The following is a 20269-nucleotide window of genomic DNA, read 5'->3' as shown; positions in this document are numbered from 1 at the left end:
TGCATGAAATGCCAGATTGCTTGAAATGGCGCCTAAGAAATGGGGAATGGCGTAAAGATAGCAATATGTCACCTTTGCCTCTTCCCCTTCAAATCCTGTACTAAATACAGTTTACAAGGGCCTAAAGATGAGGTCCTATACTTTAGCACTATCTGCAGGTTAATTTACTTTAAAAAATTTCAGAAAATTGATAAATTAAAAACCTCACCAATCCTTAAAGAACGTTGTGTGCCATAACAGATCTTGTTAGCACTATCACGGTGTATATTTAGAACTGGCTATTTTAATGTAATTAATTATTATTGTAAGGCGTTGCTAGTCATATCTACCTGAACTACTTGGTCTGTGACGAAGAGATAAAAATAGTACCTATTGGTGAATAGTCCAGAATAGGATAAAATAAACTTCTAAAACTTTCTGTTTCAACACACCATATTCTTTCACTGCTATGACGAGTACGTGAATACTAGCATAACTGTGAGTTAAATTAAGGCTTGTAAATATTTTTTAAAATAGAGATGTTGATATTGATTGTAGCTCTGCATATTGATCTGAGCACTGGTTTCGGAAAAGAGAGAGAGATACTTCTGAGAGAACAAGATCAAAACCATGTCTTGTCTGCATGGATAGTCACTGGGGTTATCCCCTTTAAAGTGGTTTTAAAAACAAAAAAATCTGCACAATGGAAAGAAACCTTGTTCTTGGCAGTTTGCAATATTTCTGCAGCTGTTCCCACAGCTCAGACTTGAGATTCTTAACCAAACCAAAGAAACAAGTAAGGGATGACTGTGTGAGGGAGATGGGGGTGGGGAAAAGACCTTTCTTTGCAGGGCTTGACTGAAGCTGGCTCAAGAGAAGCAAACTATGACTTACAGTTTTAATGAAGGGTAAAACAGAAAGTTAAGATTTCACAGCACAGTTTTTAAAACTTGCAAGTTCTAAGTCTGGGTTTGTCTTGTCTTGGGCAGGAATTTACAGAACAGAGGATAAAGGGATACTGTAAAAATGGCTGCCTGGCTTTAAAGTGTGATAATAATCATTGTTGCAAATCTTCAAGAAGGATATTATTAGATTCTGTGTCTGTCCACCCACAGTGACTTCCAGGTAAAATTTGCTACGTTTAAAAGGTAATGAAAAAAGTTCAGTCTTGCAAACTCAAACGGACAGTCAAACTGAGTTCTTTTAGCTTGTGTAGTGTGGCCAATGAGATGATTCTGTAGTTCAAGCATTGTAATTAGAACTCTGGTCACGTTAAAGTATGGGAGTAACTGGGTGCAAGGTTGGCATTTAATTTTATTTTTGATTTGAGGCAGAATGGAATCTAGCTTGCTTTGTCATAACTTCAGCTGCATTTATTTTTCCTCAGTAAATACAGAAATGTAAAGCAAATAAATATAACTCAGAAGTAGGGTTGCCAGATGGTTTAACCAAAAATACCGAACCCCCCCCCCCCCCTAAAAAAAACAGTGTTGCAAAAAAAAAGGGGGGGGAGACCAAAGTTGTTGAGAAAAAAAAGGACTCCGACAGTTATTAAGCAAAAAATAAAAAACAAAAAAACCAGCATGGCCTCTTTAAGGCCTTTGGGTTTGTTTGGTTTTTGACAGCAGCCATCTTGTTTTCTTACTCTGTGCAGGAAGAGAGCTCCCCTGTGGAACCAGGGAGGAGGGGAGGAGGGGAGGCTTGGGAGGCTGAGGGGGAGGTCTGGGAGGTACCCAGGAGCCCGGTTGGGGGGGGGGGCACCCCGGGGACTGGGCCTGGTTGCTGAGTGTCTGGGATTTTCACCTCCTGGCAGGGAAAAAAAAATCAGAAAATACCGGACATTTTAGGTGATTTTTTTCACAGGAGGTGAAAATACCGGATTTTCCGGGTCAATGCTGGATACCTGGCAACCCTACTCAGAAATACAGATAATTGATATGGTGGGTAGTAATTGTACATAGTTATGTTACTAATATCTGCTTTTTAAATTAATAATCTTAATATGATTTAACTTAAATTTAATTACACTGTTACAACACACTGAATTAACAATTGCTCATTATTTAATGCACCATAAAATTGACTCTTAGATATTAGCACTACATAAGTATGACGGGGTCCTGCTCACAAAGCGCCTTTAATCAGGTTTAGGATTTGAATGAAAAGGGGGTTCCAGCTAAAACGGTTTCCAACAATACATGGCAATACCATACTAAAACCAGTTTTTAAAATTTAATTCTAGTATGTTTATAAGAACAGAAAGTATCATACTTCAAAAATGCTATGTTTAATTTATCTTGCAATATCAGTCTTGCCATCGCTGATGATTTTTATTGAAACTTTTGAGATATTTGATACATTTCTTAAAACCCCAGCTCCTCAGAGGAGAATCTCCTCTCTTTTGATCTTTCTTTCTCTATGCATTTCTAGTTGCCATGGTCTTTAGAGGAAAGTTTGAAAGTATGAACCCTAAAAGTTCAAATACCTACAGGTAAAAGGAATCCAATGTTCATTATTTTTAGCTAGTTTCATGATTTTTGTACAGTTGCATCTAATAGTACTGGAACTTGGTAAATGCCTTTGTAGAATATAGAGCAATGGACTATTGCAACTTGGTCATATTATGTGAAGATCTGATCCTGCAAGGTAAAGCGTGCCAGCATCTCCCATTTGTATCAATGCAGAGTTCTAAGTTTCCACTGACCGGGGGCGGGGGGGGAGTTCTTAACCTTTTTACCTTCACATCTTCTCCTGAAAGTGAATTTCATGTTCATGCCCTCCTCGGAGCCATTTTATGCACAGCCTACCCCCGCCCCCTCACCTGACAGGAAGCTAAGGGGCGTGGCTAAGACTATAAGAACTCTGCCAGGGCACTCAGTCAGGGTCCAGTCTTTGAGGAAGACAGAGGCCTGTCCAGAGCTACTGGCTGATGAGGCTAAGACTTGGCCTGGGCCTCTCACAGCTGTCTTTCCTCAGGCCAGCGAAGGCTTCCCTGCCTGGGCTGCTGAGGCCAGGCCAAGCTGGCTAGTAGGGCTACCCTCTGACCTAGAGGAACCCAAGGCTCTACTGGTGCCGGGTGATTCAGAGGACCAGCCTAAGCTGAAGGCCTGGCTCAAACCCCAAGGCCTGCTTGGGACCTGGCAAACCAGCTGGATGCAGCCATCCAAGCTAATTCCCAAATCCAATGGCTGGTGGAGCTGTTGCAATGCCTAAATAAATAATATGAGCTTTTTACCTTGAACCTTTTCCTAACAAATTTATGTAATATTTGAAGATGAAAGTCGGCAATGCTTGTGTACTGTTATTGTAATGTGTCGTCACGTCGGCCTGATTGATACGCACTGCTATTGTAGTGTGCTGATCTCTAGAAGTTAATAAGAAATTAATGTTTATAATTTTAATTTGAATATTATTATGAAGAAATCTAAACTTTAGAGTTTTATCCAGTGAGAAGGCAATTGCGATAAATTTTCTGAGAGGCACCACACACCTCTCCTGTATCTCCTTCACACCTCCCCTGGGGAGGCGCACCTCACTGGTTAAGAACCCCTGCAGTAGACCATAGCACCAGTTGCCATCCCTAAACACATGTTGGATGGTATATTTAAAGCTCGTATGAGCTCGTGATATATATTTTCTCTGTCTAGAGAGAGAATTAATTAAAAGTCTAGAAAGCCTAAGCCCTGAGGGATGGTTGAAGGAACTGGGCTTGTTTTGTTTGGAAAAGAGAAGACTGAGAGGGGACATGATAGCGGTTTTCAGGTATCTAAAAGGATGTCACGAGGAGGGAGGAAAATTGTTCTCTTTAGCCTCTGAGGATAGGACAAGAAGCAATGGGCTTAAACTGCAACAAGGGAAGTTTAGGTTGGATATTAGGAAAAGGTTTCTAACTGTCAGGGTGATTAAACACTGGAATAAGTTGCTTAGGGAGGCTGTAGAATCTTTATCTCTGGAGATATTTAAGAGTAGATTAGATTGACATCTACAAGGGATGGGCTAGATTGTATTGGGTCTTGCCGTAAGGGTAGGGGACTGGATTTGATGATCTGTCAAGGTCCCTTGGAATTCTAGTATTCTATGACTCTATGATAGTACATGCTCCTGTCTTTTCTCTGTCTTGCTTATTATAAATGGAAATATTTTTTCATCAATTTGTATGTGTATGGCGAAATCAACATTTACCAGTAAAAATCTAGCCTTTCCATGCCTACATATAAAATGTTAACTTTCTTCTCTTATGAAGATATTGGGTATCTACACCACATTCATCGCTCTCATGCTCATTAGATCAGTAGTTCTCAACCAGGGGTACACATACCAGAAGATGGAAAACTAGGCAAATATATCTAGATGAGTTGACGACAGGCTATGTAAAAAGCACTAGCAAAGTCAGTACATACTAAAATTTCAGTCAGCCAATGACTTGTTTATACTACTCTATATACTATATAGTACTGAAAGGTTTAGTACAACATTCCAAGTGATTTATTTCATAATTGTAAAATATGATTTATGAGTAAGCATTTTTTAGCAATAGTGTTCTGTGACATTTTTGTGTGTTTTTGTAAGCAAGTACTTTTTAAGTTAGGTGAGATTTGGGGGTATGCAAGATAAATTAGACTCTTGAAAAGGGTAGTCCGATAAGGTTGAGAACCACTGCATTAGATCACTCCCTGAACAGAAATGAGCCAATATGAATCCTGAAGAATTTACTGGATATGAATGTGAATATCATAAACACCTCTGCCAGGTTCCCACAATAATTTAACTTTTAAGACAGACAATTTATTACAAAGACCTATCATCTCCTATAACAATTCTTAATACTTTGTCCTTTGCAGTGATTAGCAGAGTGTTGTCTGGGAGGAACCAGTGTTAATCATTTTAAGCTTTGCATTTGTCATAACAAAATGATTTGTCTATGTGAGGGGAAGATGGGTGACTGGTTGTGCAGACTCTTGTGTAAATCTGAGAGCCAGACCGAGTTCTGTCAGTGCAGCACTTGTATTACCTCACCATTTGCTGTTGAGTCCTCCTTTGTTTAATATATTGTGAATTCCCACGTGTGCCTCTCACTTTCTTGTCCTCAGCTTGAGGACACTAGTCACAGGGCTCAGAATGCCTCTCTGCCGACACCAGGGAAGGACTGGAGCAGCAAGTTGAATGTGCACCACATGGTACATATGGTCAGGACTATTTATCATGTAACAAGATTAAGCCTTCATGCAGCAGTGCTGTATAATGCAGGCACACGCTGTTCCAGATACCTTTACCAGGCAATTTGAAAAGTGCAGAACATCAGTTCAACAAAGGTGGTCTTTTGCTAACACTAAAAAGAAAATCCTAAATGCTTAGTCTCCCTTCAGACATTTGCATGCTGTTTGATGGTGTCACTCCTGGGACGCTGATATCTTCATCTTCCAGTGTGAACAGGAAAGCTGTGAATCGTGAGTTTTGCTGTTTTTATTCTTTTAGGGAGTGACAGAAAATGCTACTATAAACACAAGGACATGTTAATTATGGTTGTATGTGTTGTGTGACTACCTGACTACACAGTAAAGATTTCATAGCTGCTTTAAATGTCCATGAACTGTTGTGAAATTAACGGGAAATACCTGGTGGAAATACTCAGTTAATGATTTAATTTATAATCAGTGCTACGATACTGAATACCAAATGAATTCAGAACACTGAAACAATGAAGTAAAAGTCGTCAGGGGCATGGTGAAGCTGGTGTAAATGAGGAATTTCATAGGGACGTCATTTATGGTATTTCAGATTTTATTTTGCATACACTGAAGACAGATGTTAGTGAGAAGGTGCTGTAGACAGTAAGGGAGGGCAGGGAGTAGATCTGACTCTGTGTAAGAGACTGATTCTCTAAGACCACTGTTTGACCAATATATTTTAGCAGAATAATTAGGATTGAATTTATGGATATAGAGAAAAGGAGTTTGTGGGTCAGAGGCAGCTAATTATTCTCAAATGGATCAATTTTTGCTTGTTTTGAATTTGCTAAAAGCTTTCTTCCTGTCTTTTACTTCTTCCTTGAGATGCTCCACAAACCTCTTTTTATTACCTTTCTGACAAAGGGCCCCATAGAATACTGTGTTGGAAATATATATATCTGCTTTTTTTCTTACAATCTTAGCTTTGTGCTGCTTGACTTGTAGCCATTTCCAAATACCTGATCTTGATCTAGTTGCAAAGGAAGAGTCTATTTGGAAGTATTTTGAAGGGTATTTTAAGCAACACAGCTGCCTCATCAGTAAGTAGGACTATGGTGAAGTGCATAGAATGCTATTAATGTATACAATTTGTGGAAAAACTAAGAATAAACTGGTGAAGTGGACCAGATGTAGTACAGTACACCTTGGTAGTACAGTATTAGAAACAAGTTACTGAAGAACTAAATGCTACCTTCAGTTACAGCTGTGATGCCCCACTGAAGTAATTGGGTTGCATTGGTATGACCGAGGGCAAAATTTTGGTCTTAAAGAGTTTACCGGGGAAGGCTTTTTTTAGTTAGGATTCAGTGCATGATATGAAGAAAAGTTATTTGTATAACAGTTTCTGTATAGAACTCTTCCAATCTCTGAAACCATGAAATAACTAAAATAGCCCCAGATGTGACACATTTGGTATTTAAGCAGATTTGCTTGTGGAAAGCCAATTATTCAATGATTTGCCTCATCCTCTGAGAAACAGTGAGTATTTTCTTTTCAGTTGTGGATGATACTTAGTGAATTGTTGGTATATATCAGGCCTGGGTAAAATACAGCCTGCGGGCTGGATTTGGCCTGCCAAGCCACCAAATATGGCCTGCAGACATAGCAGGAAGCGCCAGGCAGGCTCCCTGCTTGCCCTGTAGCCTTGCACACCACTCAGAAAAGCAGCTGTGGGGCCATTTCTCTTTAAAAACTGTGATCCTGGGGAGAAGAGGGGTGTCAGGCATAACTCCCACCCACAGCACAATCCTATTGGCTGGCTTCTTGCCAGAAACTGGCCAATGGGAGCTGCCTGTTTGAATAACAAGCAGCACATGAAGCATCATGCTCCTTCCCCTCCGGCTGAGTTATTCACACATGCACATGGCCCTGCAGAATGCAGGTGTAGGGCAGGTAGGCAGGCTGAGAAACTTTTTAAACTGCAAGCATTTAGCTCTGCAGTCAGGCAGGCTGGTTGGACTGCTGGCTGGTAAGTCTCCTGGCCAGAGCCTGCCTCTGTCACCCAGCCCCTCCCTTCCCCAACCCTCTGCCCCCAATTCAACCTACCCAAACCCTCTGTCATTTGCATAATGACGGCTGCTGCTTTTTTTAGAAACAGGATCTTTTAAAATGGGGCATTTATGTCAAAAATGCCCCATCTAAACTGCCTTTTTATTTCAAAACGAGGCTTTTCGAAAAAAGCGACAGCCTCCATTATGCAAATGAAGTGCACTTTTGATGTGTCTAATTTACATCCTTCTGCTGACAAAGGGGTGTAGTTTAGACACACCCTAGGTTACAACCCAAACTCCTACACCTCAGTCCCCTGCCCTAGTCACATTCCAAAACCTTGTATCCCAATCTCCTGTCCTAGAACACAACTGCCTCCTTCACCCAATCTCCCTCCTAGACCTCACTCTCCCTCTTGCACCCCAATCCTTTATCCCAAGCTCCCTTCTGATCCCAACCTCCATCACAGATCCTGCACCGCCTTCATTAATATCATGGAAGAGTGAGGGTCTTGACCACTTTCCAAAATCTTGGAGTGGCCCGCCTAGCAAAAATTATTGCCCACGTGGGATATATTGTAGATTGGCAAGCTACTTTTATCTCTTTTGTCCTGTCTTTTTAAAAAGTGGATCTCTAACCTGAATATCGTAGAATCATAAGGTTGGAAGATAACTCAGGAGGTCATTGAGTACAACCCCCTGCTAAAAGCAGGACCAATATGCTGCCAGAAATCTTATTGTTGATTTGTACTGTGATTGCTCCCCCAGTCTGGGGTCAGGGCTCCAAACACAGGTGCTCTATACACATCTTATTAAACGTAATCTAAAAATACTCAAAGCTATAATATATAGTTTAAATATATACTTTTTCATAAGACAGTCTTTCCCTCAGTTAATGGAGTTTTTGAAGTCCTAAGTCTTTAATGACTAGGGGTACGTCTACACTACATGCCTCTGTCGGCAGAGGCATGTAGATTTGTTTATTCAGCAAAGGTAAATGAAGCCGCGATTTAAATGATCGCGGCTTCATTTACATTTACATGGCTGCCGCGTTGATCCGACAAATAGCTGATCAGCTGTTTGTCGGATCAACGCGGCAGCCATGTAAATGTAAATGAAGCCGCGATCATTTAAATCGCGGCTTCATTTACCTTTGCCTACAACCCTAATCTACATGCCTCTGCCGACAGAGGCATGTAGTGTAGACACAGCCTAGCACAACATACCCTCCCTTTACTGGAATCCACATCCATCATCTGCAAAAGCCAGGGTGGGGGACAGTGAAAATCTTAGTTTTGTTGCTCCATTTGACTTTTCATCTCAGATTTTATTCAATACAGAACTGAAGTGAACTAGAATAAAAAAGCTCTTCTTACTTATTGTAAAAATATGGAAAGCAGAGGAAGGGTAAGAGACAGTAGCCAAGTGTTCCGTCAAAGGAATATGCGAACTACAGAACCATATACCACCCTGGTTGCTTGGGCTCTCCAAAAAGAGCTGCCTTATTGCCACTTCAGAGAGAATCCTCCAGGCTATGTTTAAAGCATACCATTGACAGAGTGTAGGTAACCCTTTCATAGCAGGTACCCATACTATTTTCTCTATACCAGGCTGAAAACATCAGTTACGAGGATTATCAATGTAGTATTTACCTACTGAAGAGCTTGATGATTAAAATGAGCAAGGTAGTTTGGGAGTTCTTTTCTTTGACCATATTCTATACTGTGTAATTTATATGATCACCTGCAGCAAAGAGTCATCTTCCATCTGAAGATAAGGTGAAGATTTTGTGGAAGTATGTGAGCTCTATCTATCCAGGCTGATCGTTGCCAGTTTTCATACTTTTGTATCCCCGGCTGGTGATAATGTACATCAGTATTGTCACAAGTACGTTCTGCTGTTCCATCTTTCCATGCTAAGATAAATACTTTACTTTAGTCCGTCCCCTCCCGTCAGTTAGTACCAGATACCCTCAGTTTTTTATCTTTGTTAGTGAACTAGGCAGTCCTCTCAACTTGTGGAAGACAATAGTATTTGCATATATTGGATCAATTTCTCCTACTTTGCCATTTTAATTGTCAAAGGAGAATGTATTATGTTATAAACAAGAAGTGGTCCTGTGGCACCTTAGAGACTAACAAATATATAGAATAATGAAATTTCATGGGTAAAACTCATTTAATCAGATGAGTAGGAGTGGAAATAACAGAAACCAAGATATGTATAACAGCAAAAAAAAGTACTTGTCAATTGAAGGGCCAGTGCTAACAAGTCTAATTAAATGGGCTGGAAGTGTCCCATTCTTAGCTTTTGGTGTAAAAAATGCAGTTACTAAAGGCCGGGGAGACTGGCTTTATAATGTGACATCCAATTAATGTCTGTGTTAAAGCCCAGGGTAACAGTGTCAAATTTGTAGATGAATACCAATTCCACACTCTCCATAATTGGCTGGAGAAATTCCTTTGTGGAAGAATGGCTACTTTAAAAATCCATTATTCAGAATGGCATTTTGAAAGATGGAAGGGGAGTAGGTGTGGACACATTCTCTTTATAAAGATTGATGGTTTTGGCATTGACATGAAAGACTGATTCAAATTCCTGCTCTGTTTAGTGTGGAATGATTTGAAATGCAAAATGTTTTGTGACATGGAACTGGTGGTGGTTTTTTAGCCAACCCTGTTTTAAAAAAAACTACTATTATCTTTACATTGTGGACAACATAGTGAAAACAAGACAATTTCATTTCTTTAATTCTGAAATGTGATTTATAATAACTAATACTTATGTGGCATCTTTTACAGGAGAATTTAAATGCTTCATATAAACATGAAATAATCCTATCCTACCTCTGTGTGGAAGGTGGTGTTATCATTTTATGAACTGATAAATTGAGGCACAGAGGTTAAATGCTTTGTTACGTGGTAATTCTATGGCAGAGGTGGGAATGGAACCTGAGATTCTTGGTTCCATTTCTTGTTTGCACCAATAGGCATCATTGTCTCTCTCCCTATTGTATTTATTATACAGGTAATAATACTTCCTGGTATATTCCTACTGTGGCTTTAGTTAGAGAACTGGTCTTTGAACACAACGTGGTACAAAGGAAGACTTAATTTGGGTTTCTCAGTGACGTTTACATTTTGAAAAGTTGGCTTACCTTAATTGCATGGAGAATATTGACAAAATAAATCCTTCCCCCCCTCCCCCCCACAAAGTCCTCTCACCACCACCACTGATGGGTAACTGTAGATGTATGTGTGTAAGCAGGTTAATAGGCATGCTACCTAATACGAATTTGAAAAATGCATTTTTGCATGTACAAACAGAAGTGAAAAATATGAAAAGTAGAGTCTTCAAACTTGACTCTGGATATTAAATTATTTTTAATTTGGTGCCCTAATTAATGCAGCAGACAGAGGACTGCAGGGGGCTCGAGGAATTCCTCATGGATTCGGATGCATCTCAAGCACTTTTCACATTGGATGGTCTCCCCAGCCTGGATTTCAGTAAGTGGGAATTGCAAGCCACAGTCCCTGCTAAACCATGCCAGGATCTGGTTAGAGGCATCCATGGTCAAGAGTTTGAGAGGGAGTTTGACAGAGGGAGTCCTAATATGGTTAGGAAGACCCACAATACCTGTCAGCATTGTTTCTGTCTCCTCCACGTGCTCCTGTACCCAGACCACTTGACCATGGATGACTCTACCCAGATCCTGGTGTGGTTTTGCAGGGACTGTGGCTTGCAGTTCCCACTTACTGATCTCCCAGGCTGGGGAGATCATTCAATGTGCGAGGTGCATCTGAATCCATTAGGAATTCCTGGAGAGTATTCAGGTGGAGACTGCTGAGGCTGAGGAAGCTATCCCACTACAAAAAACCACTGATACTACTGGTGGAGGAGGTGTCCCAGTCTCAGGGGGGACACTGGCAGCTGGTAATTTCTGGCAGCAGGCAATGCTCCACCCCTGCTCCCAGCCTTCCCACTGTGGTTCTGGAGAACCGTTATGCTGTTCTGGATACAGGGTGATTCCTTATCTCCTGTAACGTGGAAGTGGAGAAGCCTTGTTCCCCCCCCCCCCCCCCAAGGCTGGGAGGTCTACAGCCACTACTGTGAGGAGGAAACGCAGGTTAGTAGTGGTGGGAAACTCCCTTCTGAGCGGGACGGAGACACCCATCTGACACCCTGCCATGTCATCTTGGGAGATATGGGCCCCTGGCAGTCAGCATGTCTGAGACCTTACAGAAGTATTGTTGAGGATTATCTGGCCTTCTGACGACTACCCCATGCTACTCATCCATGTGGGCACTAATGATACTGCAGGGTTTGACCATGAGCAGATCAAGAGTGACTACAGGGCTCTGGGAGTACAGGTGAAGGAGTTTGGCGCACAGATTATATTTTCTTCAGTCCTTCTATCAAAGGTAGAGGCCCAGGCAGAGACAGGTGCATCCTGGAGGTGAATACTTAGCTGTGAAGATGGTGTCACCAGAAAGGCTTTGGCTTCCTTGACCAAGGGGTGCTGTTTCAAGGAGGACTGCTAAGCAGGGATGGGGGTCACTTTTTGAGTAAGGGGAAGAGAGTAATTGGATTCAGACTTGCTAACCTAGTGAGGAGGGCTTTAAACTAAGTTTGAAGGGGGCAGGTGACCAAAGCCCACAGGTAAGTGAAAGACATGGAGATCTGGGAGATGGCTCAGAAATGGGAGGGAGCATGGGCTATAATGGCAGAGATAAAAGAGGAACCAGGGAGAACTGGGGGGCAAAATCAAATCGGAATCTTGGATGCCTATATACAAATGCAAGGAGTATTGGAAATAAGCAGGAAGAATTTGAAGTGCTAATAAATAAATATACCTATGATGTAGCTGGTATCACAGACGTGGGCTGTGTCTAGACTACATCCCCTTTTCAGTAAAGGGATGTAAATTAGGCACATCTATATTGCAAATGAAGCTGGGATTTAAATATCCTGCGCTTCATTTGCATGATGGCAGCTGCCGCTTTTTTCAAAACGGAGCTTTAAAAAAAAAAACCTGCGGTTTAGACGGGAATCTTTCAAAAATAAACTTTTTTTCAAAAGATCCTATAAACCTCATTTATACAGGTTGCTTTCGAAGTACAGAATCTTGCGAAAAGTTATTATTTTTGAAAGATTCCTGTCTAAACTGCCGGGTTTTTTTTCTGAAAGTCCCATTTAAAAAAAAAAAAAAACAACGGCAGTTGCCATTATGCAAATTAAGAAAATCATCTGCAAACACCTGGAAGAAAATAAGGTGATAGGTAATAGCCAGCATGGATTTGTAAAGAACAAATCATGTCAAACCAAACTGATAGTTTTCTTGATAGGATCACAAGTCTTGTGGATAAGGGAGAAGTGGTGGACAGGGTATACTTAAGACTTTAGTAAGGCATTTGATACGGTCTCGCATAATCTTCTTATCAATAAACTAGACAAATACAACTTGGATGGGGCTACTGTAAGGTAGGTGCATAACCATTCTCACAGAGCACTTATTAACGGTTCATAATGATGCTGGAAGAGCATAACAAGTAGGGCTCCACCAGGGTCTGTTTTTTGCCTGGTTCTGTTCAGCAACGATCTAGATGATGACATACCAAGTACCAGGGCTCACCGAACTGCGGTGAGCCCCGCTCGCAGCCGCACTATCCGGCGATCTGCGCATGTGCAGATCGTTCTGCTCGTGCACAGATCGCCCGAACCCTGCTCTTCCGAGTTGCAATCTACTCACCACAGGTGAGTAGATTGCATTATTTGTCAAGCCCTGCCGAGTACAATCATTAAGTTTGCAGATGATACCAAGCTGGGAGGGGTTACAAGTGGTTTGGAGGACAGGATCAAAATTCTGAGGTAAACATGATGAAGTTTAATAAGGACAAATGCAAAATATTCCGCTTAGAAAGTGAATCAATCAGTTTCACACATACAGAATGGGAAATGATTATCTAGGAAGGAGGATTGCTGAAAGGGATTTCAGGGTCATAGCGGACGACAAGTTAAACATGAATCATCAGTGGGACTCTGTTGCAAAAAAAGCAAACATGATTCTGGGATGCATTAACAGGAGTGTTGTGAGAAGACATGAGAAGTAATTCTTCCACTCTACTCTGAGCTGATTAGGCCTCAATTGGAGTATTGTGTCCAGTTCTGGGCACCATTTCAAGGAAGATGTGGAAAAATTGGAGCAGGTCCAGAGAAGAAGAGCAACAAAAATGATGAAAGGACTAGAAAACATGACCTATGAGGGAAGACTGAAAGAATTGGACTTCTTTAGTTTAGAAAAGAGAAGACTGAGAGGGAACATGATAGCAGTATCTAAAAGGGTGTTACAAGGAGTAGGGAGAAAAATTGTTCTCCTTGGTCTCTGATGACAGCAATGGGCTTAAATTGCAGCAAGGACGGTTTAAGTTGGATATTAGGAAAAACTTCCTAACTGTCAGGGTGGTAAGCACTGGAATAAATTGCCTTCGGGCATTGTGGAATCTCCATCACTGGAGATATTTAAGAGCAGGTTAGACACACCTGTCAGGGATGATCTAGATGGTGCCTGGTCCTGCCATAAGGGCAGGGGACTTAGACTTGATGACAGCTTGAGGTCCCTTCCAGTTCTATGATTCTAATTAACCTATCCACCACACCAACTACTTAGACACTGGAGACTGCTTCACAGCTTTGTAAGACAAAGAATTGAAGTATCCAGCATTAGACCAAAAGAGTTGACTTACAAGATCCCAAATCCTGATGATAATGCAAGTATACAGAAAGCCACGGTCTAGACCAGGGCTGCTACTCTTTGGAAGCCCTTGGCTACCAATGATACTCAAAGTATATGCTAAGGGCCTCTACTTACATGTGGTTGTGTATATATATATGCAAATATATCCTTTCTCACTGATGGGGCATAAATAGAAAAATTAAGGCAAGACTACACAACACATAGGCCCCATTTAAGTCAGTTCTGCTGATATTAATAAAATGCAATATTTATTTGATTTCCACCCAAATGACAGCACTTTTAATGAGCAATGACAGTTAAGGAATTTAACTACTAAAATGCACTAACTACTAAAATGAAACGAGGCTTACAGGATCTGCTAACGAAAAGTTCTGGGGTTGGCAGATCTCCGTCTAGACTGCCGCGCTGTGCCGACAATCAGCTGATCAGCACAGTGTGGTGGCCATTTTTATTTAAATGAAGTGGCGATTATTTAAATTGCAGCTTCATTTCCCTTTGCCGTCCTGCCTGATCTACATGGCTCCATCAATGGAGCCATGTAGTCTAGACACACCCTGACAGTGTAGCGTGTTATCACAATATATCTTCCTTTTGTTATTTTTGCAAGTAGGAGAACGTAGCCCAAGTTTTATTATGGTGCTAGCTTATAAAATGTCTGTGAAGTATGAAGAAAAACTCAATCCTAACATTTTGTTATCTCTTACTTTGGATCAAGAAGCTAGGTTTAAAAAAAACCAACTGTCTGCTCGAGCCCTTCCTCATCAATGTTCTCTCCTCATCAGTTGTTTGGGAAGGTACCAGTACTACTTACCTTGTATTTTCAGCATCTTTAATTAAAAGTAATAATAAATTAATTCCTGATGTAACTATGCTAACTTCAGTGGAGCTAGCTGAAATGAATTTGCCCTAATCAGTTAATTATATCTTTCTGTGTGTCCTCTTTTATTAATTGAGTAGGAAAAACTTGCTGGTTCATGACACTTCAGATTCATGGTGCTATGACTTTTTTACCCTTAGACATTTCATCACAGTCTAGCCAGAACTATAAGCTTTTCCAGTGCAAGCATTTGTAATTGGTACAAGTGTTTGATTTCTTCAATGGAAGTTGATTTATGAAATGTCAAAATAATATGCTGGTATGTTCCTAAGCTACAGGCATTTACAAAGGAGTTATAAAAGAGAACTATTCAAAAACATAGCATTAGGAACTCTTCTATACTGTGGATGCTAATATTTTCAAGAATTGTATGCAGTGCTCCCTCTAAAATTTTCCATCCGTGAACTGAGTGAGTTTTGCCTTGTGCACCAATGTTGAGGTCATTTGCACTTGTTCAGATGTGTGCCACTGTGGCACCTGAGTAATTAACAAATATATATACTGTAGACTTCTGATAATCTGGCACCTTTGGGACCTAGGTGGTGCTGGATTATTGGATATGCTGGAGTATCAGGAGGTACTCTGGCTGGGGGCTGTGACAGGTCTGCCAGGACCCGCACTGCGACCGGCTGCGGGGTGAGCGGGCAACGGCGAGGGGCGAACCACCCACCGTTTTGCAGGAAGGCGGGGGAAGCCCTGTGCCACTGCTGAGAGTTTCTGGGAGGGGAGCTGGCTTCCCAGACAGCAGTAGTTATCACCGAGCAGGTGGGTGAGCAGCAGCACTGCGGGACCAACCCGGCAGCACCCCAGCCGCTCTGCTCTGCAGCTTCCCCAAGCTCCGCTCGGAGCAGAGCAGCTGGGGTGCTGCCGGATTGGTCCCACAGCGCCACCCCTAACCCCCCTGATCGGCGATAACTACTGCAGTCTGAGGGGTGGGGAGCCCGCTCCCCTCCCGGAAACTCTCAGCGGCGGCGCGGGGCTTCCCCCGCCTTCCTGCAAAATGGCAGAGGGTTTCCCGCCCACACCCCAACCCCCGGCCGGTCGCAGTGCGGGTCCTGGCAGACCCGTCACGGGGTATAATCCCCTTCCCATCTTCTCCCCTTCCCTTTCCCAGCTGCGAGCGCCCAAGAGGCTCACAGCAGCTCCAATTGTCCGGCTCACCGGAGCACTTCCAGGTTCCAGTTGGTGCTGGACTATCAGGAGTGCCGGACCACTGGATGCTGGACAATTGGAGTTTTACTGTATATTAAAACTGTTATGGAAGAAAGAATACTAAAACAAGGGATAATTAGCAAAGTGTATGACTTTAAATGTTTGTTTAATATGAAGTCAAATAAAAAGAAAATTAATACTGCAAAAATTTCAGTAGCCAACTTCCTGTTTATAGTCCTTGTGGGCAGAAGTGGAAGTGGGGGTGTCCCAGGCTGAGCTAGGGCTGGCTGGAGATGTCACCGGTAGGGGGACCTAGCACAGTGAGGGGCAGGTCTGGTCTGAGTGCCCATGGCATGATTCTGAGGCCTCAGCCCCTCCCAGCCCTGGAGCTAGATGTGTGGGTTAGATCCAGGCATCCTGCCTTAGCCCTCCTCTCCCCAGAAGCAGGAAGCTGTTTTGTGGCTCTGCTCAGGAGGTGTGTGGAGTAGAAATTTCCTGCATGCATCTGCGCAAGCATGTGCCTTAAGGGGAGCTATAGTTTTATGTAATGTTAGCTGCATTACTGCCTCTGACTATAAAACCCGAAAATGTAGTAGCTTATACTACTACAAAAATCATACAAAACATGGGACTTGGTGGTGATGGGGGACTTGAACAATCCAGACATCTGTTCAGAAAATATCACAATAATAAGGTCCAACAAGTTCTTGGAATGTATTAGAGAGAGAGCTAACAGGAGCTTTTATTTTGAGAAATGAGGAGACTGAAAGGTAGCTTGGGTGAAAGTGATCATGAAATGACAGATTTTGTGATTCTAAGGAACTGCAGGAGGGAGAAAAGCAAAATAAAGACAATGGGTTTCGAGAAGACAGACTTTAGGAAACTCAGGGTATGTCTACACTACCCTCCTAATTCGAACTAGCTGTACTCCTCATTCCACGAGGAGTACAGCTAGTTCGGATTAGGAAGCCTAATCCGAACTAGCAACTCCGTGCCGCGTGTAGCCGCGCGGCACGGGGTTCGAACTGCCGGCATTTAAAAATGGCGCCGGCCGGCTTCATGCAAACGAAGCCCGGGAAATTCAAATCCCGGGCTTCATTTGCAAGTGCGGTATGCCTACATTACCCTCCTAGTTCGAATTAGGAGGGTAGTGTAGACATACCCTCAGGGAGTTTGTAGGTAAGTCCCTATGGGAAGCAGGAAAACAATGAAAGACAGTTGACTATTTTTCAAAGAGACCTTATTAATGCTGTAAGAGCACACTATTTCATTGCACAGGAAAAATAGTAAATATGGCAAGAGACTACCCTGGTTTAACCAGTAGATATTGAATTATTTAAAAATCCAAAAGAGTCTTAGAAAAAGTGGAAACTAGGTCAAGTTACAAAGAAGCAATACAAACAAATAACAAAAGTATATGGGGCAAAATTTGAAACATCAAGACACAAAACAATCTCAAATTAGAAGCAAGAGTAAGACCAACAACAGCGTAGGACTCCGTAAAGATGGGAAAAACACTAAACAATCTCAAATTAGAAGCAAGAGTAAGACCAACAACAGCGTAGGACTCCGTAAAGATGGGAAAAACACTAAACAATCTCAAATTAGAAGCAAGAGTAAGACCAACAACAGCGTAGGACTCCGTAAAGATGGGAAAAACACTAACAGAAACTGTGGAATTGGCAGAGGTGCTTAACATCTTTGTTTCAGTTTTCACCAAAAAGGTTTGTGTGATTGGGCACCTAGTGTCATGAATGCTGGTGGAAATGAGGTTCAGAAGTTAAAATAAGAAAAGAGCAAGTTAAAAATTACTTAGACAAGTTATATGTCTTCAAGACTCCAGGACTTGATTAAATGTATCCTACAATAATCAAGGAAAGGATTAGGGGAGATATCTTCACCATTAGTTATTATCTTTGAAAAGTCATGGAAGAAAGGAGAGATTCCAGAAGATTAGAAAAGGGAAAATATAGTGGCCATTTATAAATAAGGGCAACACAGGAAACTTCAGGTCAGCCAACTTAACTTCTGTACTAGGAAAGATAACCAAGGAAATAATTAAGGAATCCATTTGCAAACATATAGAAGATAACATGACAAATAACAGTCAGCATGGATTTGCAAAGGACAAATCATGTCAAACTAATCTGATAGCTTTCTTTGGTAGGATAACAAGCCTTGTAGATCAAGGGGAAGCAGTAGATGTGGTATATCTAGACTTTAGTAAAGCATTTGATATAGTCTTACACGGCATTCTTATCAATAAACTAGGGGAAAACAGCTCCTAGATGAAGCTACTATTGGGGATGCATAACTGGTTGGATAACTGTTCTCAGATAGTAATTATCAATGGTTCATAGTCATGCTGGAAAGGCTTAACATGTGGGATTCAGCAGGGATCAGTTTGGGGACCAATTCTTCATCAGTGATTTAGGTAATGGCATAGAGAGCACACTTATAAAGTGTGCAGATGATACCAAGTTGTGCAAGTTCTTTGGATAATAGGTTTATTATTCAAATGGATTTGGACATACTGGTGAAATGGTCTGAAGTAAATAGGATTAAATTAAATCACTGCTTAGGAAGTATTACAGAAAAGGATCTAGAGGGCATAGTCAACCACAAGCTAAATATGAGGTAAGTGTCATTCCTGTCAGAATGATTAAGCACTGGAATAAATTGCCTAGTTGTGGAATCTCCATCATTGGAGATTCTTAATACCAGATAAGATAAACAAGATAATCTCATCTGAAGAAGTGGGTTTTGCTCTTGGAAGCGCATGATACTGTATATCTCTATATATTCGTCTCTAAGGTGCCACAGGACTACTAATTTTTTTAAAATTGTAGATAAACACCTGTCAGGGATGATTTAGAAGGTGCTTAGTCCTGCCATGAGTGCAGGAGACTGAACTTGATGACGTTTTGAGGTTCCTTTCAGTTCTATGATTGTGTAATTATTTGGTATGATCTTATCAGCATCAGTAACTACATCCACAGCAACCCGTGATGATACTGGATTATTTCAATGTCAGGTCAGATTTGGTTGGAATGTTTATTTAATTTTCATAACCACCTGTGAGACACTAATGACAGATTAAGGAATATCTCTGGCTAAAAACAAGAACTAAAACTTACTCAGAGGTAAATCTCAGTGCAGTGGATTTAAAGCATTGTAACTGAATTTATAGTTCTAGCTCTTTTTTAATTGACTAATATTAATTTGTGTGGCTCTTCCCGCAGCCCCCTTCCCCCGTTCATTTAAGCCAATTTTATACTGGTGTAACTTGATCAATATTAGTGGAATTATCTCTGGCAATGATGTAAGCGAGGGAGTATTCAGGCCACCTTATAACAATGGCTGACAAGGACAATGTAATCTGAATATCAAGTTACAGGCGGAATTTTAAAAGGATCCATAGAATTGGAGTATGCATCCAGTTCTGGGCTCCCCACTACAGAAAGGATGTGGATGCATTGGAGAGGGTCCAGTGGAGGGCAGTGAACATGATGAGGGGGCTGGGGCACATGTCCTATGAGGCTGAGGGATTTGGGCTTGTTTAGTCTGCAGAAGAGAAGAGTGAGGGGGGATTTGATAGCAGCCTTCAACTTCCTGAAGGGAGGTTCCAAAGAGGTTGGAGAGAGGCTGTTCCAGTAGTGACAGATGGCAGAACAAGGAGCAATGGTCTCAAGTTGCAGTGGGGGAGGTCTAGGTTGGATATTAGGAAAAACTATTTCATTAGGATGGTGGTGAAGCACTGGGATGGGTTAAGGAGGTGGTAGAATTTCCATCCCTAGAGGTTTAAGTCCCAGCTTGACAAAGCTCTGCCTGGGATGATTAGGTAAGGTTGGTCCTGCTTTGGGCAGAGGGCTGGACTCTATGACCTCCTGAGGCCTCTTCCAGCCCTATGATTCTGTAATTCATAGCCTGCCTCTCAATTGTGCTGCACTGTGAAGCACTGTACAGGCAGTCCCCGGGTTTTGTACAAGATAGGGACTGTAGGTTTGTTCTTAAGTTGAATTTGTATGTAAGTCGGAACTGGTGTCCAGATTCAGCCGCTGATCAGTTTCAACAGCGGCTGACTACAGGAAGCCCGAGGCAGAGCTGCTCTGTCCTGGGCTTCCTGGAATCAGCCACTGATCAGTTTCAACAGCAGCTGAATCTGGATGCCTGGGACAGAGCAGCTGGGGCGCTGCCAGGTAGGTCCCTGCAGCGCCGCACCTCGGCGCTGCGGGGACCAACCCGGCAGCGCCCCAGCTGCTCTGTCCCAGGCGTTGGTGAGAAAAGCCTG

At 42.0% G+C, this 20269-nt stretch overlaps 1 protein-coding gene across 7 annotated transcripts in view; it reads left to right on the top strand.

The window, feature by feature from the left end:
• ARHGAP24 (Rho GTPase activating protein 24) overlaps positions 1 to 20269 on the top strand; it is a 334825-nt gene that overhangs the window by 8048 nt on the left and 306508 nt on the right. For 3 of the 7 annotated variants that reach the window (XM_075929532.2, XM_075929536.2, XM_075929531.2), the window contains exon 2: positions 5335 to 5426. The exons of 3 other annotated variants lie outside the window; for them this stretch is intronic. In XM_075929532.2, coding sequence (XP_075785647.2) covers positions 5354 to 5426 — 73 coding nt within the window. In that variant the 5' untranslated portion in view covers positions 5335 to 5353. Of the gene's footprint in view, positions 1 to 5326; positions 5427 to 20269 lie in introns of those variants that run through there. One more of the 7 variants, XM_089778098.1, reaches the window with a different exon arrangement.

The sequence above is a fragment of the Pelodiscus sinensis genome, chromosome 4, assembly GCF_052426305.1.
Source record: "Pelodiscus sinensis isolate ZL-2025 chromosome 4, ASM5242630v1, whole genome shotgun sequence".
NCBI classification, from domain to species: domain Eukaryota; kingdom Metazoa; phylum Chordata; order Testudines; family Trionychidae; genus Pelodiscus; species Pelodiscus sinensis.
The sequence above is the reverse complement of the archived record's forward strand: the minus strand, read 5'-3'. Positions and strand labels throughout refer to the sequence as shown.